Source organism: Sciurus carolinensis, chromosome 8 (genome assembly GCF_902686445.1).
Source record: "Sciurus carolinensis chromosome 8, mSciCar1.2, whole genome shotgun sequence".
Classification (NCBI taxonomy): Eukaryota; Metazoa; Chordata; class Mammalia; order Rodentia; family Sciuridae; genus Sciurus; species Sciurus carolinensis.
The window spans coordinates 64,031,133-64,056,371 of record NC_062220.1 but is presented as its reverse complement, the minus strand read 5'-3'; the positions used below and the strand labels follow the sequence as shown (position 1 = coordinate 64,056,371).

At 35.1% G+C, this 25,239-nt stretch overlaps 1 protein-coding gene across 2 annotated transcripts in view; it reads right to left on the bottom strand.

Annotated features, from left to right (window-relative positions):
• Nucleotides 1-2,143: 2,143 nt before the first annotated feature.
• The window catches only part of Fam185a (family with sequence similarity 185 member A), a 41,953-nt gene continuing 18,857 nt past the window's right edge, over nt 2,144-25,239 (bottom strand). Inside the window, exons 5-8 of one of the 2 annotated variants that reach the window (XM_047562527.1) lie at nt 24,279-24,320; nt 16,697-16,792; nt 12,935-13,069; nt 2,144-2,512 (exon numbers count right to left, since the gene is read on the bottom strand). In XM_047562527.1, the coding sequence (XP_047418483.1) occupies nt 2,400-2,512; nt 12,935-13,069; nt 16,697-16,792; nt 24,279-24,320 (386 nt within the window). In that variant the 3' untranslated portion in view covers nt 2,144-2,399. The remainder of the gene's footprint in view (nt 2,513-12,934; nt 13,070-16,696; nt 16,793-24,278; nt 24,321-25,239) is intronic. The other variant, XM_047562528.1, reaches the window with a different exon arrangement.

Here is a 25,239-nt window from a genome sequence, read left to right as displayed (position 1 = left end):
TCTTTCTTTCATTTTTACCACACTCCTTATCCCTAACCCTAAACCTAACCCTAACCCTAATGCTAACCCCTCCCACCCCCCATTATGTGTCCTCATCTGCTTATCAGCGAGATCATTCGTCCTAAAAGAACACATTGAGATATCCCACAAAGCTGCCTTTATTGCAAACCTAAGGAGTTAAAAACAGAACTTCAAAGAAATGAAATACTAACAAAAGGAGATTATTCTACATCACAGCATTTAGAAATGGTTATTAAAAATTAGTGTTGATTTTTCCTACTCATAAAAATATAATCCAATAAACGGGTCTATTCAGGATTGTATAATTTAAATGTTCCAGGAATAAAGTTGAAAAGAAATGGAATTCATGAAATAACTTTATAGTATATCATTATAAAATTGAAAATCTCACTTCCTACATCAGGCAATAAAATAACTGTTTTTTTTTCTCCTAACAAGTTATATGTTAAATTACACAAAAGATATTAAGAATCAATAGCAACTGATTCACAATTATTTTATTTACAACTTAAATTTCCAATGATGCTGTAAGAGATATTCAGTAGAAAACCTGTTACAGAGCTATAGCACAATGAACTCTAAGATAATTACCCTTCATGACTGACTCACCTTGAGTGGAAATGGAAACTGTGACTATGATGAAATACCAGTCCCATGATCATGTGACATATGGTAAAACACAAATTATGCTGGGGGACCTTACCTCATCTTTCAAAATAGAGATTTCTCCAACTTTTAAAAAATAAGTCAGACACTCAAGCATGAAAAGGATGCAAGTGTGTCATTGCTGGCTTGAAGATGGAGGGTGCCACACGAGCAGGGATGAGAGTGGCTTCTAGAGGCTTCTAGTGATTGTTGGCAGACAGCCAGCAAGAAAACGGAACTCTCAGTCATAAACTCAAAATGAACTGGCTTTCACCTATCATCTGAATGAATCTGGAAGTAGATTTCTCCTCAGGGCCTCCAGATAAGAAATCAGCATGGCTAACACCTTGATTCTGGCCTTGTGATACCCTGAGCAGAGAATTCAGCCATCTGGGCTCCTGACCTACAGAATTGTGATCTGATAAGTATTATTTTAAGCTGCTAAATTTGTGGTACAGCTGTCCCCCTTGTCTGAGGTTTTGCATTCCATGGTTTTGGTCACCTGCAGTTGATGACAATCCCAGAAATAAATAATTCATAAGTTAAAAAAGAGTATGCTAAAATCTATGGTAAGAATGAATGTTTTGTCTGTGAAAATGTGAAGAAGGAAAAAGAAACGTGCTAGTTTTCTGGTTGCAACTCAAATTGCTAAAGTTACAGCTACAGTGTACAAATGCTTAGTTAAAATGGCAAAGGCATTAAATTTGTTTATGTAGTTATAAGAAAAAGCATGGTATATATAGAATATGGTACTGTCTGTGGCATCTACTTGCAGGGTCTTAGAACACATACCTTGAGAATAAGGGGGGACTACTGTTATCTGTTACACAGCAATAGGAAATGAATATAGTGTCTAAGTACAGTTTTTAAAAATTACTTTATTTCAAGAAATATCTTTTTTAAAATTTTTTTTCAAGAAATATTTTTTTTCCTAATTTTTACTTGTTTGTTCTATTTAGTTATACATGACAGCAGAATGCATTGAGTCATTGTACACAAATGGAGCACAACTTTTCATTTCTCTGGTTGTACACGATGCAGAATCATACCATTTGTGTAATCATACGTATACACAGGATCATTATGTTTGTCTCATTCCACCATCTTTCCTTTCCCCAGCCCCTTCCCCTTCCCTCATCTCTCTCTACACAATCCAACATTCCTCCATTCTTCCCTTACCCCCCTGGGCCCCATTATGTATCAGTATCTACTTATCAGAGAAAACATTTGACCTTTGGTTTTTTGGGATTGGCTTATTTCACTTAGCATGATATTCTCCAACTCCATCCATTTACCTGCAAATGCCATAATTTTATTCTTCTTTATGGCTGAATAATATTCCATTATGTATACATATACCACAGTTTCTTTATCCATTCATCTATTGAAGGGCATCTAGGTTGGTTCCACAATCTAGCTATTGTGAATTGAACTGCTATAAACATTGATGTGACTGCATCACTGAAGTATGCTGATTTTAAGTTCTTTGGGTATAGACTTAGGAGTGGGATAGCTGGGTCAAATGGTGAGTCCATTCCAAGTTTTCTGAGGAATCTTCATACTGACCAAGTACAAATTTTGAAAAAGCCCCCACCTCAAAAAAACTATTTACCAGTATTAATTCCCAATGCTGTTGTTTTTAGCATTTATATAAATAGTAGAATTAACATTTTTTTATAGTTACAGATCTGCTAATCATTGTTTTAAAAGCACAAATATAGATCAAACCATTCTTAGTCTTGTAGTTTCAAAGACTGAAACCAGCTTTGACTTCTTAAACTTACAGTGCCTTTTGGGGCAGCAACATTAATACATTTTTCATGTTTGCTTGCTTGATTCATGAGTCCTGGAATAGAAAATTGCATAAAGTTATATCTTAATGGATAAGAGTAACATATAAGCACACAAATCTTACCAATACATTTCTAAAATCAATACTTAGAGAGTTCAATTCCTGGTACCTCCCAAAATAAAAATAAAAATAAATAAAACCAATACATTAGAATACCAAAAATCTTGGGGCTAGGATTGTGGCTCAGTGGTAGGTAGAGTGCTGGCCTAGCATGTGGGAGGCACTGGGTTCAATTCTCAGCACTGCATACAAATAAATAAAGTTACATGAACAACTAATAAAAAATGATGTTTACTGGGAGGCAGTTGCTCTGCTTTTTATTTGTATTTTTTTAAAGGAGCACTTTTTTTCCCCCAAGACTCTTTTTTTACTTTTTACCTTTGTTTTATTTATTTATATGTGATGCTGAAGATCGAACACATTGCCTCACACATGCTAGGCAAGCGCTCTACTACTGAGCTGCAACCCCAGCCCTATTTGCATTATTTTTAAAGAAGGTTTTAAAAGAGTTTTATTGAAGTATAGTTGACAAAATAAACCACATATATTTGAAGTATACAATGTAATAAGTTACAAAACTTATTACATTGTATACATTTTCAAAATCTGTGAAACTGCCTCCTCGTTCAAGGTAATATACATAATCCAGCATTCCCAAAAGTTTTATTAACCCCTTTGCAATCTTTCAGTCATAGCCCTCTGCTATAGTTTGGATCTGGAATGTCCCCCAAAGGCTTAGTTCCCAGCATGGCACCTTTAAGAGGTGGGGCCCAGTGGGAGGAGTTCTGGTTATTCTGGGGGCATGCCTCTCCTCATCCTGTCTCTTGTTCAATTCCTAGCTCTGCTCTATTGCACGTGCTGCCTTGCCACAGGCTCCAAAGCAATGGAACCAACTGATCACCCGAACCTCCAAAACTGAGCCAAAACATTTGAAAAAATGTTCTCTTTTCAAATTGATTATCTCAGTGTTTGTTGCAGTAAAAGAAAGCTAATACACCCTCCCTTCTTGCTGTCCCTTCTCACCTTATCCCTAGCAATCAATGATCTGTTTTGTGTCACTATGAAATGCATTTTCAGAAATTTTATATATATGGAATCATTCAGTATGTACTATCTCTTTTCAAAATCTGTCTTCTTTTCACTCAGTTACTAGTTGAGGTTCATCTCTATTGGACTGTGTATCCAGTAGTTCCCTCACAGGCATGGAGATCAGTACTTTGTTGGGTGCTCATGGGTACCATCTGCAGAAACTGTCTCCTGAGCTCTGGGCAGCCCTGGTCTCCCGTCTCCTGTACTCTGAGTATTTGCTAGGCTCTGGCTCTGTTATCTACCATCGGCCTGCAGTCTGGAAACTCAAGGGACAAGCTATGGCAATCACAGAGCTCCCCCAGCTCTTTGTTTCCCATCTCTGCTCTAGTTCTTATTTTCTCCTCTAGTTCTTATTTTCTCCATTAACTGAAGTAACTAGGTCTTATGTCTCCTCTGGAGCTCCAATGTTTCAGGATTTAAGAAACCCGTCAAAACTGAACTGAAGAGAGTTGTGAATACACTGTTAGGAGTTCATCATAAACATTTTCCTTATTGAATCCAAGTTAACAGAGATTGATCCTCTACTTCAGTATAGTTTCTTCCTTTGTTAGTACCATAAGGTATTCTCAGCTTTATACCATGGGATCTTTGTGTTAAGGGCTTTTCTGATGCAAATTATTTTCTTAATCCTTGCCTCTCTTCCTTTAGCTCTGGGCCACCACCTGTCAAGTCCTATAGCTCACTGCATCTTTCCTAGTGTATCCCCTTGTTCTTCTGCTAAAGTTTCAATTGGTTTTGCTGAACTGATAAAATATTTCTCTTGCTCATTTAGTAAATCCCTGTGTTAGAAGCTTCCCTTTTTCCTCCAACTTTTCATCAATGGGGTTCAGTACTATCAACTTTGTTCTTTTTGTGCTGTGCTACACTTGGTAGGTCAGGATTTCAAGGTACCTTGCACCCAATTGTTTGTAATACAGAATTTCTTTTTCTGGTAATTCAAATAAACATTAAGGAAAGAATTGGAAATCCTTAACTTGTTCTTTAATACTATTTAGCACCAATAATAAAACATCAGCAACAGTAAGGACTTCCTACATATCTGGGAGCTTTTTCTGTATAGCTCATCCCCTCCCCGATCATGCATTTCTTGCTTATTGAACAAGAAGCCTATCTATTTACACATTTCCTTCTGAGGCAGGACAGGCCAAGCACAGTGCCACCTCTGGTAATACAGCACATGAGCATGATTTCAGCTTAGTGACAATATTTGAAAGACAGAACAGTGTATAAGATTCCAGTTAGTGTGCAGAAAATAGCTTTCTCTATCTTGCCAATAAGCAATTTACTGAAAGCTTTTTGTACTTTGGCCTGACTCTATGGTGAATCTATTCTAATTTGTAAAGTTTATAAATTCTCGCACGAAAGTCCTACAACACATATTGGAACTTGGGGTTCCAATCCTTGTTCCTTATTTAATGTTCCTTTGCCAATGAAAATAAGGTACTTTTTCTCTGACCCAGAAATGGGAAAATGACTACCCTCTCCCTATGTAGTGTGGCTTCTATTAAGTGTGAGGAAAGGTTCCTTAGGACATGTGTTTAACTCTGCCATTTGCTTTCTAAACCTCTACCCCAAATCTACTCTAATACATGAATCTGTAAGTTCTTTCTACTTAACTCAAAAGGCACCTAATCTAATCAACACTGGTTATGGACAAAGACAGGGCTCTGGGGATTGATATGCAGAATTTATTTCTCTTTTTAAAAAATAGGATTAAAAAGCTTCTTAGTAAGGTAAGCTTCTTCCTGTCTCCCTTCCCACTCTCACTTAAAACTCTAACAGACTGTTTATTTACATTTGGTTCAGAGACCCTTCTGCTGCTGCCTTTTTTGCAGCAGATTAAACTCGGGCACAGCAGAGTTGGAGGGTTCCCTCTTTCACACTGCAAATACCATGGACCATGCACTATCACAAGCACCATACTAAGTGTTTTAGGGAGATTCAAAAAATATAAAAAGGCAAATTGATGTCTTCACAAGATTTACCAGTAAGCTAGGAAAAGAAATCACACGTGTGAAGCAACATAAAAACAATTACTCCGAACTTTTATTATTTTTAACACATAAATTTCATAAACTGAACTCCTAACAACACAATTCCACAACCAAATATTTTAATTTTTGTCAATAATAACTATCTAGAGTTTTCTCTCAATAAAAGTATAACCCAAAATATTTTTAACAATAAGTCTTTACTGATAAGAAAATATTATAAGCTAGTTTTAATGGTACCCATCCATTAAATGTTCTCTCCAATACCTGGAATAGTAACAAAGTTACCAGGACTTAGGCATTGAGCAAGAATACAATTAATAAATTCTGCCTGAGAAACAATCTCATAGACTCCTTCCTCATATCTTTCCTTCTGCAATATCTAATCCCATCTACTGCATTTTTCATCTTGAACATTACAGTTTTAATTTCTAAAAATTCAATTTTGGTTTTTGTATCTTATATCTCTTAATTTTTTGAACATGTGGAATAACAATTATGATGATGATTTTATTTTCCTTCTCTGCTAATCTAATATTTGTGTCCTTTATGGGTTGGTTTCATTGAGTATTCTTTTTGTTATGGGTCATGTTTTCTTTCCTCTTTGAATGTCTGATAGCCTCTGAATGGATTTCAAACATTGTGAATGTTACTTTTTTAGGTGCTAAATACTTTGTATTCTTGTAAATCTTCAGCTTTGCTTGTGAATGAAGTTAAGTTACTTGGAAACACTTTGAGTCTTTCACCTGTTGCTTTTTTGATTTGTCTGGCAGTTCTGGATTAGAGTTCTATCTAGGACTATTTGTTGCCCACTACTACCCAAAGCCCTATAAGTTACGGGTTTTGTTTCCGGTCTAGTAGGTAGGGGCATTATTTCTAGACATGTGTAAGCATCAGGCTCTACTCCCTCTGGAACTTTTTTCTGCAAAGTTCAGCTGTCTTGGTCTCTGTGGACTCGTACTGCATCTCTTCAATTCAGGGAGTCTGCCAGTAATAGTTCCCTCTGCTTAGCTTGGTGATTTCCTTGGCAGTAATCAAGGCTCATTTTATTTGTTTCCCATATCTCAGTGACTATTTCCTTTACTGCGTGATGTCCAGTGTCTTGGAAACTGTTTCATGTATATTTCATATATAAAAAAAATATATGTGTTTCACAGCTTCAGGTGGGAGGGTAACTTAGTCCCTTTAACTCCATCTTGCCTGAGGGACTTAATAGTTTTCTTTCTTTGTCTCCCTCTTCCACTCCTTCTGATCTTTCTCCTTCCCTTCCCTACCCCTAAACAGACTCACAAGAAATTACAAAAATAGTACAGAGAAGTCCTGTGAATTTATCACTCAGTTCTCCCAATGATGACATCTTACATAACTATAGTGCATTATCAAAACCAAAAAATTGTTTGGCAAAGAACAATTCATAAGACTATAAATCTTATTCACATTTCACCACTTTTTTCCATGCATTATTTTTTGGTAGGTTTTTGTGTATACTTTTATGACATTCTATCATCTATATAGATTAATAAAACCCTTATTATAATCAAAATACAGAACTGTTCTGTCCTTAGATGTCCCTTTAAAGTCATGTCCTCCCTTCCTCTCCTTCTCTACCTTTTGGCAACCACTTGTCTGTAAATTTTGTCTTCAGAATGTTATACCAATAGAATCATTTTAACATTTTAAAATTGGCTTTTTTCACTCCAAACAGTACCTTGTTCCATCTAAGTTGTGTAACCAACAGATTGATTGTTCCTTTTTACTGGCAAGCTATATTATTACTTTACATGACATACCACTTTTTGTATAACCATTCACCTATAAAAGGGTATTTATGTTATTTTCAGTTCTGGACTATTACAAATAAAGTTGTGACAACTTTAGGAATATTCAGGAATATAATTGCTAGGTCATATTCAGTTTTTTAAGAAACTGACACTGAATTCTAGAGTAGCTGTATCATCTTACATTCCTATCAGCAATGTAGGAAAGATCCAGTTTCTCTGCATCTTCTCCAATATTTGGTATTATCGGTATTTTATATTTTAGCCATTCCAGTGAGTATGTAGTGGCATTTCATTCCAGTTTTAATATGCATTTCCCTAATGGCTAGAGATGTTGAACATCTTTTGTGTATTTATTTGCATTATATATCTCCTATGGTTGCCTTGTTTCTTAAATCTTCCATGATCAAAGTTTTTTGTCCCATAAATCATGTGGTGTGCAGAAAAGTTTTGTGTGCATAAATATTCACAACTGGGAAGAGTGAATAAGGATAAGGATTTGGCTATGGTTCAGTATTTCTTGAATGACCAAAATAAATACAAACACACACACACACACACACACACACACACACACAAAACCCTACAGGCATCACAAAAATTCATAATGCTCTAAGACTGGGGTCTGCATTTGATCTCTAGTCTAGGGGATAGCACACTACAGTCCACAGGCCAAATCTGACCACAGGATTGATTTTATACGGCCTGAATGACTAAGAATGCCTTTCACATTTTTAAAGGGTTGTAAAAAAATAAAAACAAAGAAGAATGTACAACAGAGACCATATGTGACCTGCCAAGTCTAACACATTTACCATCTGGCCTTTTCAGATAAAATCTGCAGATGAATAGAAACAAAACTCAATTTTTTAAAGCAACATTAACAAAGTTAATGTCTGATTACACATGATATTCTTAGGATCTTACACTTAACAAAAAGGTGGGAAAACAAAAACAGCATAAAAGCACAAATGATCTGAATACAGATCTTACAATAATTCCATGTCAAAGTATTCTTAAGCAGATAGACATAAACCTAACAGTATTCATCATTCTGTTAGTGAATTTCTTCTGTGCAGTCTTAAAACATATATAACTGATAAATGTGTGCTAAGCTTGGAGAAAATCACAACTTCAGTGTGTTCTTGAAAAAAAAGTTATTTCTAAAAGTCCTATTAAAAGACTGCATTTCCTCCCACTCGAAGAGAAAACATGGTTCCTAGATTTTAAAAGTAGCATCCAAGGGGCCATGTCTCATTCCAACTTCTTTTATAACCCATGAACCAGTTTTCCATTGTAAATCACAATACTATTATATGTATAACCCTCTGGCCTAAAGATAAACTTAGAACTCTATTCTAACTTGATGGTTTATTTTTATTCCAAATGAATATCTTTTATATGCTTTACATTTCCAGTTGACTAAAATGAAATGAACCTAATAGTGCCAGCTAATACAGTGACAAATACCAATCCTTTGCAATACACCTAACCTTTAACACTCTTTAAACATCTAAATTTTGAAGTTTTAAGACAAAAGGACTTTGTACCTCATGCATTTCTGAGTTTGGAGAATGGCTTAATATACCACAATCCAGTTTCTTATCTAAGTTGATGTACCAAGTCTAAAACCCAGAAGAGAAGTCACCTTATTAGAAATATGTTGCCTCTGTCATTCACAACCTATTGAATTTGCCAATTAGGGGTAGAACATAAAATTTGAAATCCAAGCTCTGTAAAGAGAATGCACCACAAAGAATACATACTGTGCAGAGCTCTTCAGCCTGAGAAAGTCTTGGGCTTTCTTTTGGTCTAAGAACAGCACACAATACTTGTAAATCACAGTAAGAATTATACAACTGAGAGTCTGTATCAGTGACAGCAATGGAAAGGCAAACCATGGAGCAGGAAATCAAATAAAATTATAGGGGTGATGTTGCCGTCCACGGATATTTATTACCGCCGCGGCAACAATTGCGCGGGTATTTATCAAAGGTGGACTGGAAACTGAGCTACTTCTATTTCTGAGCTGCTTCCTTCCTTGCTTGTTTATAGAGGATAGAGGAAATGAGGCTTACTTGCTTTGAGAGGAGAGAGAGAGAGGCTTTGCATAAGAGAGAAAGAGGGACTTTGCTTAAGAGAGAAAGACTACACTTTCAGAGATCTATATCTTCTTAGTTCTGCTGCTTCTTCTTAAAGGTGCATCCTGCATCCTGTGAACTAAGGGTGCGTCTATCTGAGGTGCTTCTTAGTGATGCGTCCTGCGTCCTGCGATCTGCCTATCTGTGATCTAGAGGTGTGTTCTCAATTCTCCACTCTGTGATCTGCCTTCCCCCACTGCCTGCTGCTTCTCTCTGGGAGCTGCTTCTATCTGCTTGCTGCCTTTTCTTCTTCCTTTCTGCTAGTGGCTTCTCTCCGCTTTTTTCTGCTAGCTGCTGCTCTTTGCTGTTGCGCTCCGCCTATGGCCCGCTTATATCACTTCCAGGAGGCGGAGAGTAGGGCCACATGTCTTATGCAAAAATTAGGCAAGAAGCTAGATGTCTGAGCAGGCACGATTAGGAGTGCTCAAGAACACATGTGCATGCATTGTGTGCGTGGACGATAAATCACCTGAGTGTGCTTTTGTCAATTAACCTCCTTGCTGCCGACAACCTCTGGCTGACTGCCAGGCGCCATCCTGGTGCTGTCTGCATGGCACAGCCCCCAACAGGGTGTCACGTCAAAACCCTGTGGGAAGCTTGAGCTTGAGGGACTAAATTTTATTGGCATGGCTTCTTGAAGAAATTATACAAAATAAATCATTCTACAGATAAAGTCCAGACTTCTTAGCAAGGAGGGTAATATCTCTGTTTCCTTGCCTTGTAGGCTCTATAAGGAAGGCCTAAATGAGCTGAACTCAGCTGCTTATAGAAACAACTTACACTGAAGCTTCCCATTATTTCCAAAATTAAGTTTCAGATTGGAAATCTGTGCACATACGCACGCATGCACACACACACACACACACCCCCAATGTGCTCTCATTTTCTAAGACTCTTATAGTATTTCATCCACTTTATAAATAAGGCCCATGACCTTTTAAAAATCAAACTAGGGAGAGTTTATTTTAAATCCAATCACTAATTCACACAATCTGCAAGACGGACGGCTGCTGTCTTCATCTGGGGTCCCTCCACATTGTCACTCTAATGGATTTATCAGATATCACAGACAACGCACAGATCCATCTGGAGCCCAACCCAATCGTATATCCTCTGCTACTCTACAGGAGAACTCTGTAGGTCACTATCTGGATTCTTGCACTATGAGCAGGAAATAAAATTTTTCTTCTTTAATTTGACCCTTCTTGGTTGGAGCACAGACCAGAGTGTAAGGCATAAAAAATAACACATACAAAAATCTAAATAGGCTATGCAGCTTTATAATAACCACTGATGTGGTCATTGCATTCATTCACCTTGTCCTTCAACCAAATTTGTTGAAAATCTGTTTGCCGAGTGTAAGATAGCTCTGAAGAGGACAGGCCAACTACATTCTTTCTCTTGAATTACTGCAGTAATCTGATAGTTTTTCCTTCGTCCACCATTGTTCTTTTCATTCTTTCCCCACTCAAGGTCCAGAGTGATCTTTCTAATATACAAATGTGATTACATGAACCCCAAGTTAAAACCTTTCAATGGCTTTGAAATGCTCTTAATATAAAAATCTAATCTAAGTTGGCCCTATGGGAGCTAACTTCTCCCAAACTCTCCAGCGCTCTTTATGCCATTTTCCTGTTTACTCTCTGTACTCTGGCCATATTTGACTTCTCACTTGCTCGAACTATTCACTAGCCTAATTTAGATGTACCACCTCTCCACTTTCACAGTGCCACATGCATACCTTTATCATAACATCTTATCCCAGTGTATCGTGTACGCTGGTTTGTGTCTTTCCTCAGTGGAATAAAAGCTCTTCAGGGGGATTGTACTTTGTGTTAGTTTGCACTCCTACCTTTCAGCAGTACCTGATTCCATAAACATTTGTTGAGTGACCAAATTTTTAAAAACAGAGAAGGTAGGAGAAGGAAGAGTTAGGCTAGAGAAAGATAATTTTTGTTTCTAAGTAAGTAAATGTATTAAGCTGGGTACAGTCTGTAATTCCAGCTACTTGAGAGACTGAGGCAGAAGGACTACAAGTTCTATGCCAGCCTGGGAAAGTCAGCAAAACACTGTCTCCAAAAACAAAAAGAAAAGGAAATGGAAATGGACAATGATAATAAAGATATCAGTTCTGCAGATATTGATTTGGATGGAAATATGTGCATAGAAATAATGGTTGAAGTCATGATAAGTTTAAAATTAAAATTCATAAAGGCATATGATTCTGACTAATAAAAATATGAAAACATAGCTTTATGATTCAAACATGCTTACACATGTAAATAGATTATGTTATGATACAGAGCACTGTTACTTAAATTTGTATTATTGATTTAGAGTCCTGGGACCAAAAACAGGTAACTCTATTGGCTTTTTATTGAACTCAAGAAATTAGGTCACAGGAGGTTGATTCTTATCCATGTTTGATATATTCAGATTTTCATTAAATTTTCATTATGTAACCAAGAGCCTGTTTATTTGTCATTGAGTCAGATCTGAAAAAAATACAGTTATTTCCTTTTATTTCTATGATGCTTTTTGTTTATATTCTATTATTTTAACAGAATGCTTTCTTAACTTTCATGACATGCAAAATGAACATTTAAAACTGAAACTTCCCAGCAACTCAGGAGGCTGAGGCAAGAGGATTGTGAATTCGAAGCCAGCTTCAGCAACTTAGTGAGGCACTTAGCAATGCAATGAGACCCTATCTCTAAAACAACAACAAAAATACCCTGAAACTTGATCCTATGAAGACCGTACTAGTTCCCTCAGCACATATACAAGCATTCCTTTTTCTACTCAGTACCTCATGGTTAAGCATGTGGCATATGCCCATTTATACAGTTAAATTTCAAATCCTTCTTGATGCCATTCTGATAGAATTTAAAAGAAAATTTAACCAGCATGAATTTTTGTATCCATTTAAACAATAAACATTTTAAAAATAGCATTGGTCATCAATGCAGCTGACTGTAATGAAAAATGTACAAAATTTTTCACATTTATAGGACTAAGAATTTGTTATACTAAAAGAAGAAATTTACAATGGACATAACAAACCAAATTCCTTATTCTTGAATCAAGCAAAGTTAGCTTTAATTTTACATTATAATATACGTATTCAACTGGTTTTCAAGTTTAAGAATTAGAAAACGGTTGTTCCAGAAAATATTTTTAATCCATTTTATCTAAGGACAGGACTAATGAACAACGTTCCTAAATGAGTTAATGAGGCCTTTTCAAACAAAATGTCTCCATTATTGCTACTGATAAGCAACAGAAAGAAAAAGTGTTCAGCACTAGAATGTGACAATGGAAAAGAAGAAGAAGAAGAAAATTGTGGTTAACTATAACACATTTCTCCCTATATGTGGAAAATGGGTATTCACACATAGCAAAATGCAGCCTCCTTACCAGTAATTATTATACCATCATCCTTATGAGCTTCAGCCATTTCCTGAACACAGATTTCTGGGTTCACATCAACTTCTTTCCCTGATAATTGTAAATGAGCTTGAAGAGAATATGGAACCTTGACAATAACAGAGCCTGTGATAAATTTAAGAGAGTTTATTAGTCCAAAGCAATCTAAGTCCCAGAATCCATTATAAATTTGATTGAAAGGGTAGCATGGCTCCTTACTCTGTTTTTATTCCTCAGCATATTTACTCAAATAGCAGTGCCTTGTTTTTATTCCCAAGAGATCGAAGTTCCCTTACTCTCAAGGCATTCACAGTAACTTCTGTCAAGAGTATGGGGCATTAGGAACATTACTGGTTCTTCTTTTACCAATAGCCCTACCAGTTCATCTGATACCAGAAGTGAGCAGATTGCTACACATGTGGCTTATAGATAGGATTTACTATTAATTAAGCATTTACTAAGAGCCAGTCACTTAATATCCACATGAACTTTATGGGGTACTAATATATTCACAATTTTACAGATGATGACTTGCTCAAGTTCTCATGTTCTAGTGTTGGAATATAGATCCTGTTAAATGCCTATAAAGCCCATGCTTTCAACCACCACAATATTTCACACACTAGTACTATATCATACTACAAAACCTCACTGATCATTGTAACACAACCAAAAACTAGCACTGTGCTTACTGTGTGAAGGGAAAATAATAATGATAAGAAAGGGATTATCTGAATTTCAACTAATGTTTTTTTGAGTAGATCACAGGCTTTTGAGTACCTGAGGCCTGACACTCTAGATTCAGTATACTCTGGTGGTAATTCAAACTCTTAAAGGAATAAATAAAAAAAAAGTACTGCTGTGCAATCATTTTTCAAAACAATTATACAGGTTGCAGTACAAATTTACCAGTATACTCATATATCATAAATTTCTCTGTTTCTCGTCAAATAAAGTAACAGTCCCCTACAATAAAGCTTAACCTCACCTCTGCAAACGGTCAAATGACCTCTATTGTGAATGCTGAAAAAAACTCCTTTTAGGACGTATTTATTTATGGTTCTGAGTTTTCATTATAGTCTGCTTAACATCTGCTTACATTGCCTAAAGTAACTGGTATCTCCTCAGTCTTCCTAACTAGAGCTAAAAGTTTGCCTGATAAACTCAGGTTTGGTCCTAAAAAGAAAGAAAAAAAAAAGGGGGGGGGGAGGACAAAGCATATCATTAGATCTAGTTTATTAAAAAACAAGTTGCTTTCCAGGGTTCAGATGTAAACACTGTCAGGAGATTTCTCATGACAACAGACTTGAGGACTTAAGAAACACAACAAAAACAAACCTGGAAAATTTCAGGATGAATAGAAGGTATGTTTTTCTATCAAACCTATTTTTGAGGGGTGGAGATTGAACCCAAGGGCGCTTAACCACTGAACTACATCCCCAGCCCTTTTTATTATTTTTTTTAATTTGAATTGCTTAGGACCTCTCTAAGTTGCTGAGGCTGGTTTTGAACTTGAGATCCTCCTACCTCAGCCTCCTGATTTGCTGGGATTACAGGCATGTGCCACCATGCCTGGCCCTCGAACCCATTTTTAAAAAGTAGAAAATCATGGTAGGACTTTATATCTCTAAGTATATCAAATGTGATAGTTTTGTGAACACTCTTTTCTATTTTTACATGAACAACATGATCTTAAGTCTGTCAAATGTTTAAAACTGTTAAGCAAACTCTTCTATCCCCAGTTCCCTTCACATCTTTGAAAACAAAAAAACCACCACTACCAAAACAACCTCTGCTTGTGAATGAAGACTTCTCATGCCTCAAATGTGTTCCCAATGTCCCATCTTTAACACTAAACTTTTTCAGAAAGGAGAGCTCTTGTTAGTCCATCAACCTCTTCTTACCTTGTGAACCTTGCATGGTTACTGACACAATACTATCCTCTTAATTCAAAAGTGAGCTGATACTAACAAGTGCAACTTATTGAAGACATACTACGTGAAAATGAGTAATTTTCCTAAGGTCAACATGTTAAGCAGGAAAGTTAGTCCTCAGATGCAGGGCTGATTCCAAAGCCCAAACTGCCTTTCTGAAGGAATGAATAAGGTCACCTTATTCACTTTCACAAGGAGAGAGAAAACAAGCATTTGTTAACATTTTTATTTCTCATATGGCAAAATGATGAAGACCTCAGAGTTTCAAATGGCTGTCTCAGAACCCTTCAGCAAGACAGTGGCAGAGCTGGAATGGATTCCAGATGTCTTTACTAACCATTAATCAACACACCCTGAATAACTTTCCATTACTCTAAAAAGTTACTGTTCCCAAGTATAATGAGAATTAAGAAATCAGAAGATATCTTTGTTTTCACTTATCTTTAAGCTTCTTCCAGTAACATGGTCCCAGAAGGAGAAAACACAAAATTGTAATCCTAATCAAATTTTGCAACATTATATGCTATTTCAATAGGTTGCTGGAATGACATTCTAATACTCAGAAGTATTTTAAGTAGATGAAGATTAATAATCTCCAAAAGTTTCAAAGTTTTTGTCTTGTTTTCCTTTTTGACCACCACACAAAAGAAGAAATAAACTTCACATACACACTGATTACTTAAAATTTTGTTTTTTACTCTTTACTAGTAACATAAATGATTTATGATTTTCCCCCTTGGGTCTTCATAAGTGAGTTAAATTATATGACACATAGAGTGTCTACAATTTACTCTGATAGTATTATTGAAGTTTTTCATATTTAATGAGGACATGATAATATCCTATTTTAAAGAAAAAAGTGATCTTGGGAAATCAGACCTCTGTGTCAGAAATAACTTCCGTTTCAGACCTCTGTGTTTGGTAGTTCTACTTTGAAACTCTGACAAGAAAGCCTAGTTGAATAAAAACTTAAATGAACTTGGCAAAGAAATTACTAATAGCAAGAACAATAGTCTCTAAAGAAATACTTTTTCCTATTACACCTATAGTCCTGTTCAGATCAATATACAACAGCTTCTAGACTTTAATTTTTTAATATAGCTCTTAACTTTCTGCACCCAGGCCACTTTGGCCCTTGTTGCCAAGACACTTGTCACCATGTCCACACAAGTCACTTTATCACTGTGCATATGTGTATGCATGTGCACACAGGCATACATAAGCTGACAGTGAGCTTTCAGATTAATAAAGAGTATACCATTTTTATGAAAAATTTGAACTCAATGTAAGTGACTTATAGGTATAAGAAATTCAATTATATACAGAGGCACATCATATATCTTGATACTCAAAGAAACTAAGTTAACAATGGCTTTACAGAATCTTCCTGGTGAGATTTATTTCAGGGTCACACTTTGAAAACTGTTTCTCTACAGTCATAGCTTGAGGAGGTCCTCATACAGGCTAGTAGGAAAGTTTTCAATACATGGGAACATTTTCCCTCCAAAGATTATTCTCTTTTAGACATAAAACTAAATCAAAAGATTTACACAGTAACACTAAAAATTCTACAACAGTCAAAATATTACATATTTTGCCCTCCAAGGGGGAAAAACAGTCTTCATGGTCATCTGTCCCTGGATTTATAAAGATTATTGGTTTCAAGAGCTAGGAGACAGGCCTTTAAACCAGGTGCTATCAGAAGAAAAGTTTCTTGAAGTCACTGTATCAGTATAGGTAATATGACCATCAGTTTCCTCAATGTTCCATAAAACCTTCCTTATACCACATATCAAAATAAATGATCCAGTTGGCTCACCTTTGTGAGATTTCAATTCCACTTTCCCCAGTTGGCTGACATAGACATCTATGGCGCCCTGATGAGCTGAGGCTCTTAGACATCCTGAAGATGAATCTGAGGAAGGAATAACTGTAAGTACGATTGTTCTTATGTGAATAAATGATATAAACGTGAAATTAAAGATTGCTTTGATGTAAGGACAGGCATTAAGAATCTTACAAGGTTTTCTATTTTCCTCATAACAATGCCATCATTTTCATGAAAATGTAAATAGTATCAGAAATCTAGAAGTCTAGGCCTAGAAAATAATAATATATATCTATAGTAATCTCAATAACTTATCGCTAGATGTTTACTCTATAACTTAATCAAGGGAAGGATGGTATGCAAACGATGGATCCTTGACAGCCAAGACCATTAAGTGTCATTGTTCTATTTCATTTATTATCATATTGATAAATTTAGTAACTTGCAATATTTGCCAAGAATTTAATACCTCATATACAGTCACACGTAAGCAGTAACAAAGTAAATGAAAATCAAAATCTCTCACAATTCCTGTTCTAGCAAATTTGTGAGTACTAAAAAGCGCTCTTAATAATAAAAGCTTATGACATGCAGGCACAGTGGCGCACACCTATAATCCCAGCAGGTCTAGAGGCTGAGGCAGGAGGATGGTGAGTTCAAAGCAGCCTCAGCAAAAGTGAAGTGCTAAGTAACTCAGTGAGACCCTGTCTCTAAATAAAATACAAAATAGGACTGGAATGAGGCTCAGTGATGGAGTGCCCCTGAGTTTGATCCCCAGAACCAAAAAAAAAGCTATGACACATAAGGTTTATCATATTTCTTAGCGTGACACAAAGGTATGAGGGGATCACTAAAGAATGAAGCTTATTTTTATCTAATATTTCTTTCCAAGTTTCTGGAATTGAATAGATATCTTTAAATCAGGGTAAGAAAATAATAAATAAGGTAGTTCTGACAGTTCTTACTTGACACTCAAATTTCTCTGTGTTGTCAAGGACACATTTTCAATCAGCCAATATTTTGGTTCAAGAGGAAACTGACAGAGACAGGGATGAAGTAAGAGAATGACACTGAGGACTTCAGTCAGTCCAAGTGGCTTCTCCTTTCTCCCCTTCTCCCATGGCAACTGAACCTTAATATTCTATCTGACTGTCCTGAGAAGGCCATAGCATATTCTTTTGGGATAAGCCTCTTTAAAAAGCACATTTTATCAGAAATTCTTACTACTTAAAAATAGAAGCAAAGTAGAGAGTGTGGGGAAACTTATGTCCAAAAAAATGTACTTTTTATAAAATGTGGAGAGAAAACAAGTGTATCCACAAAGAAGTCAACATTTTTCTTTAAAAAATTTTAAATGACTCCAAACAAAGACTGGAAAAAACTGTTCAAAATCTAGCACCAAGATCATTTATTATAATTTGTCTCCAATTTATTATACCAACATGCCCTTTATCAGACCCAATTTATTTAGTTTTCAAGTGTCAGAAGTAAACACTGGTAGGAAATGAAACTCCTAGATTAAGAACATAAAATAGCTGGGTAGGTGGATATCTCAATCCTTAGATACCAACAGAAACTTCTTCTAAAATCTCTTACTGCATCCTAAAGGAAGTCAAGTAAAAATACATTATGGTTAAAAAAATATAGCAGACTATTCAATGTATGTATTATCCTAGGCTGAACAAGCATTAGTTTGATTTTTCTTGCTTTCTCTAGGGGGAAAAAAAAAACCACAAGATTTTTATGTGGCTCATAATCAACACTTTCACATCTTTCTCCTTTCCCCATATGAGAAATAAACAACTAAATAATTACATCCTAAGTCACAAAGTATATCTTTGTTATCGTTCTTAAGCTCTGATACTGGCTTACCTGCAGTCTGTCCAAAAATATAAATTAAAACTCTAGATGTGTTTTGAAAAGAGAAAGCAAAAATGACATTTAAAAATGACACACAGAAAAATAACCCCTATTTTTCTTGTTTATGATACTAATTATTGTGATTAAAATTATTAAGAGTAGAATTAAGGTTTATTTTATAGAATTAATTTCTTCCCTCCCTCCCTCCCTCCCCCGCCCCCTCTCTCTTTCTTTCTTTCTTTTGATTCACATAGTAGAGAACTTGTATAGATGCTGGAGAAAACCTTAAGGGAAATATGCAGTGAATAGAAATTGCTAGTTTGGACACTAGTAGGAAAAAGTAGTCTCCCACAGAAAATTATCTATTATTATAATTCTGGGCAAAGACCTTGTGGGTCTGACAGAGATCATCAAGTTTTCCTGGAAAATTATATATACAAAAGGAACATACTAATGTCAACCACTAGCTTAACACTACACATACCAAAGAAATAGATATTTGTAATATATATTTTGCTAACAGATGAAAAATAGCAATTATGCTTGAAATACTAGAGTTCCAAATTTTGCTGTTTTCCTTTAGCTAAATGGAGAACTCTCTCAAAATTCCTCAAGCATGTTCAAAGAGTTCTTAATTTTTATAATTTTACCTCAAGTTTCAAAATATAAAAGAAAAAATAAAAGACAGTTCTTGATTTCTTCAACCTGATTCATACACTTAGAAATCTATACTAATTGCAAGAAAAAGGAACAAATTTTATATAAAGGACATAAGGGTTTGTAAAGGCAGAATTTGAAGGTCACTTCAAGCTTTTTAAATTGACCTCCTCTCCAGGTATTCTATATCAGGAAGGGAGCAAACAGGAGGTTGAGTTAATGAGAGGCACATGAAACACACACACACACACACACACACTCAACATGTTTGCTTTTTTAAAGATATGATTACTAGTAGCAGTACATAGCTCTGACAATGCCTTTCAAAAGAGGGAATACAGGGCAGAAAAAGTAAAGTTTGACAAGCAACTCTATTAGCACTCCTACCCCACCATTATCTACTACCAACTCTGCTTTCTTGTGCCAACTCGTTTTAATTGGAAGATGGCCTCATGTTCCACAAGGAAGGTATTACATAGATTGAGCATCCCAAGTCTGAGACTCCAAAATCCAAAATCTGAAATTTTTGAGGCCAAATAATACCACAGGTGGAAAATTCCACATGTGACCTTATATGATGGGATACAGTCAAAATGTAGCTGCACTAAAAACTCTGTGTAGAATTACCTTCCAGTTATGTGGTAAGGTGTGTGTGTGTGTGTGTGTGTGTGTGTTTCATATATATATGAAATGTAAATGAATTTGTGTTTGGAGGTGGGTCTCATTTTCAAGATACTATATTATATATATGCAAATATTCCAAAATCTGAAGAAATACAAAATCTGAAACACTTCTGCTCCCAATCATTTTGGATCAGTGGTCTCGACTGGTATTTAAAAAATGATTTGTTATAAATTCATCTAAGGAAGAATTGAAAAATCACTAGAAATAGTAACTAAATAATAGAAAATATAATAGGTAAATATAAAAAATTATTTTCCTGAAATTCTTCAAACTATGAAACAATATAAAGCAAATTGTATTATGGGATTTAAAATATGTGTGGATGTAAGACAGCCTATACCATACTACCTTTTCTCTACTTCTGGGCATATATCTAAAGGAAATAAAATAAGTATCTCAAAAAGATATTTACACTCCCATGTGCATTACAACTCTATTCACAAAAGCTGAGACATGGAAACAACTTAGGTATCCATCAATGGATGGATGGATAAATAGATTGTGGTATATGTATAAAATGGAACATTATTCAGCCATAAAAAGAAATCCTGCTGTTTGTGACAACATGGATGAACTTTGAAGGCATCATTCTAATAAAATCAGTGAGACAGAGAAAGACAAATTCTGCCTAATCTCACTTATATGTACAGTCTAAAAAAGCTGAAGTCATAGAAACAGAATAGAATGACAGTTACCTGAGGCAGGGAGAAATGGGGAGATATTGGTCAAATGGTACAAACTTTCACTTAGAAGTTGAGTTAGTTCTGTGGATCTAATATACAGCATAGTGACCATAGTAAATAATAATACTGTTCTGTATACTTGAGATTTTCTATAAAAATTGATCTTAAATATTCTCACCATACACACACACACACAATGATAACTGAGTGAGGTGACAGATATGTTAACTAATTTGTGGTAATCATTTAACAATATATATGTGTAACATATCATCACATTATATACTTTAAATATATATAGATGTCAGTTATGCCTCACTGAAGATGAAAAAAAATTTTTTAAATACATTGTAATGTGGTTAGCTCACTGATTGCAACACATGCACTAAATAATGACACTGATTTTTTTTTTAAATCAGTGTATTAGATCATATAAACAGACTAAAGGAGAAAAAACACATGATCACTTTAATAAATGTGAAAATATTTGACAAAATACCCATTCATGATAAAAGGGAAAATATTTTACGGAAAACTAGGAATAAAGGATTAATTTCTTAATCTGATAAAAGACATCTGTTAAAGTCTATAGCTGACAGTTAATGGTAAAATACTGAATGCAGTCCCCCCAATACTGGGAATAAGGATTAAGAACAAGAGCAAAGAATTCAAATCTTACCACTACTATGCAACATGGTACTGGAGGTCCTAACTAACCTGATAGGGCAAGAAAAATAAATAAAAGAATTACATATGGGAAAGAAAGAGATGCAACTCTTTTGTTTATAGGCGAAATGACTATTAGTATAGAAAAGGAATCGATATTCTAGAAAGCCACTTACAACGAATGAGTGAATTTAGCAAGGTCACAAGGTATAAGGTCCATGTAGTAAAATAAAAATCAGTTGTATTTTCCTATACTAGCTGCAGATGATTAGAAAAATAAAAATTTTTAAATTATATTTATAATAATGTCAAAAACACAAATTTAACAAATGATGGGCTAGATTTCTACATTGAAAGTTATAAAACAATGTTGAGAGAAACTAAAGAATATCTAAATAAATGGGGAGTTATATCTTTTTTATGAATGGGAAGACTCAATGAGGATCAGTTCTCTCCAAATTGATCTACAGATTTAGTGATTTAGTGCAATCATAATCATAACTGAATTTTTGGGGAAGAAACTGACTAGAAAATCATAGGACCTACAACATCCAAAGCAATCTTAAAAAGAACAAGTTTGAAAGACTTCAACTACCTCGTTTAGAGACTTGCTATTTTAAAGCTACAGTAATCAAGGCATTGTAGCACTAACCTAGGGATCAACAAATAAATAAATGACTCAGGAATGAGAGATCAGTAATAGATCCACATTATCCAGTCATTTGATTTTAGACCAAGATGCTGAGAAAGGAAGTTTTTTTCAACAAATGGTGATATAACAACTAGCTCTCCATGCCGGGAAAAAACAAACCTTGACTCTTAACTCACATTAAACACAAAAATTAGAAATGTATCAAAGGTAAAAGCAAAACATTTAAAGCTGCTATAAGAAAACAGAATATTTTCACATTTGAAGGCAGGCTAAGATTTCTTAGGATGAATAAAAATAACTGGTAAATTAGACTTCATTAAAATTCAAATCTTCTCATCAAAATACACCATTAAAAAAATGAAGCCTCTCAGGAGATGAGGAGGAGAGCAGGTTCAAAGCCAGCCTCAGCAACTTAGTGAGACCCTCTCTCAAAAACATAAAAAGGAAAAAAAAAAAAAAAAACAACCATAAAAAGGGTTGGGTATGTGGCTTAGTGGTTAAAGCACCCCTGGGTTCAATCCCCTGTACTGGAAATATAAAAATTAAAAAAAGGAAAGAAAGAAAAGAAAATGAAGCTGGATACAGTGGTATAAGTCTGTAACACCCAAACTTGGGAGACTGATACAGGAGAACTGAAAGTCCAAGACCAGCCTGGGTAACTTGGCAAGACCCTATCTCAAAAAAATGAAAAGGGCTGGAGATGTAGCACCTCTGGGTTGAATCCCCAATACCAAAACTAAATAAATGAATTTTAAAAAGAGAGAGAAAATGAACAGGCAAGTTACAAACTGAAAGAAAGTATTAAAAAACAGTATCTGACAAAGGACTTGTACTTAGCATTTATAAAGAACTACTACCACTCAATAATAAGGTAATTAAGCCAAGAGATAGGAATAAAAACTTCACAAAGGAAGATACACTAATGACCAACAGTGTATGCAAAAGTGCTGATTATCATTAGTCATTAGGGAAATGAAAATTAATACCAGAGATATTAATACTATTACATGCACACCAGAATGGGTAAAATTTAAAATACAGTAATAAATGTTGGTGAGGATATGGAGCAACAAGATTTATCTTTATATATGTGTGTGTGTGTGTGTATTTTTGTTTTTTGTTTTTTGGTTTTTTTAGTGGTTATAGGACCTTTATTTACTTATATGTAGTGCTGAGAACCGAACCCAGTGCCTCACACATGCTAGGCAAGTGCTCTACCACTGAGCCATAACCCCAGCCCCCTCATGCACTCTTGATAAAACTGTGAAATGGAACTTTGCGAAGAGGTCACGTAATTTATCAAATGACAAAATTAAACATATACAGACCTACTCAACCTATCAATTCCATTCCTAAATATTTACCCAAGTAGAGGAATATCTCTCTCTCCATAAAATAATATCTTATGAGAATATTCATTGCAGCTTTAATTATAGTTGCCAAAAGTTAAAAACAGCCCAACTGTTCATCCACAGGAGAATGGATAAACTGTTTTAGTGACCTGCTTTCATGTCTGCCCCACTCTGGTACATTATAAAACAACAGCTAGGTTATCCCTTTCAAGTACAAATTAGATCAGTCCTGTACTAACAGCTCATTTTAATTGGAATGAACTCCTCACTCTTACTAAGTCTACAAGTCACAAACTAAGATCTAGTCTTTCTTACTTCATCGCCCTCCACTGTCCCATAAGCCTTTCCTCTACACCTTGAAAATGATAAACTCATTCCATTTTTAAGGCTTGTACTTGCTATTCCACTATGTGGGTGTTCTGCATCCAGAATTTTACAAGACTCTTCTCCATTATTGGGGCCTTAGCTAAAATAACCTTCCACAAACCCTCCCTGATTTCTAACTGAAGTAGCTTTCTTTTCCTCAAATGATCTCTGTCCCATTATAGTTTTTTATTTCTTTACTGCACTTATCTGGATCTGAAACTACCTTTTGTTATTTACACACTTATCTTCCTACTGCTGAGAGAAGGTGTAGTACCTGGCACAGATACTGTGTCTTGTTAACCAACATATTCCCCAGTACTTAAAAAATTCCTGACACATGGTAGGCACTCATAAACACATTATCCAATTAGTTATCAGCATACTCAGGGTTGTCTTCCAATGTTAACAAAATGTGAGGACCAGTAATGTAATTTATCTTTCTTTCAAGACTAAATGTAGATATATGAAGAACTCAAATAATTTGTATTACTTAATGCCAAGTTCAAGTAAATTTCTGTGAGTGGACAAGGTCATACTGGGCTTGCCTATATTTGACTTACATGTCAGGATCATGCCAGGTTCATCAACTAAACTGTAGGCTTTCTAGTTTAAGAAGTAGGAAAAATTTATCAACTGGCATCTCAGAACATACCTATTGTGATGTTACCCATCTTGCTTTGTATTATTATATTACCTAAAAGAGAAAAAGATAATTTTATATATTAGGGATAATCTATAAAGAAAATTGTGTTATATGGAATCCTAAAACATAGTAAAGAATCTACAATGTTATTTAATAACACTGCTATTTTTGTTGGAAATTTTCCTCAATATTGCAGATCCAGATTTAGTTGCAGTTCTGAAATATCTAGCTTTAGGCATCTATGCAAACCCGACTCCCGACCCTTAACTCTTTATAGAATAACTACAAAACAAACCACCATACCTCCTGGCAATGTGGGGAAAAATTATATCTCTAAAGCCTATAAATAAAAAATTAATCAAATGTGTTCGCTATAAATTTTCATCCTAAACATCACTATTTATCAGACCACATGAAGCTGTTTTCAACCAAGTAACACTAAAATATCATATGGAAAAAATAATTTATTTATCAGGCCAATTGCCACATCTGTTTGTTAGATTAAAGTAGTTTTGAGGCCAAGACCTGAAGTGGTTTGGGATAGGAATAATGAATACATGGAGGTATAACTAACAAAAAAGCTTCAAAGCCTTTTTTTCAATGAAAATACATTTTCCAGGTCAAGTATAGGATACCACAACCATTCCCAGTCCCTTTCCTCTAATACCAAAAATAGCAGGATTTTTCTTCCTATGTGTGTATATATAAGTACTTCTAGAGTCAGAAGCTCAATTCCCTTAAGATGTAAGCAATAATATTACTTCTTATGTAGTTCCAAAACTACATGAAAAAATAAATAATTTTGTCTCAGAATTAATCTAAGGTATTTTATTTCTTACATTTTGTTAATACTAACATGTATCGATATCTGGGAAAAAACAAAAAGGGCACTTGATTTATGTACCTGACTGCAAGATTCTTTCCAAATTTCCAACATTCTATCATAGTTCATGTAAATATATGAACAAGG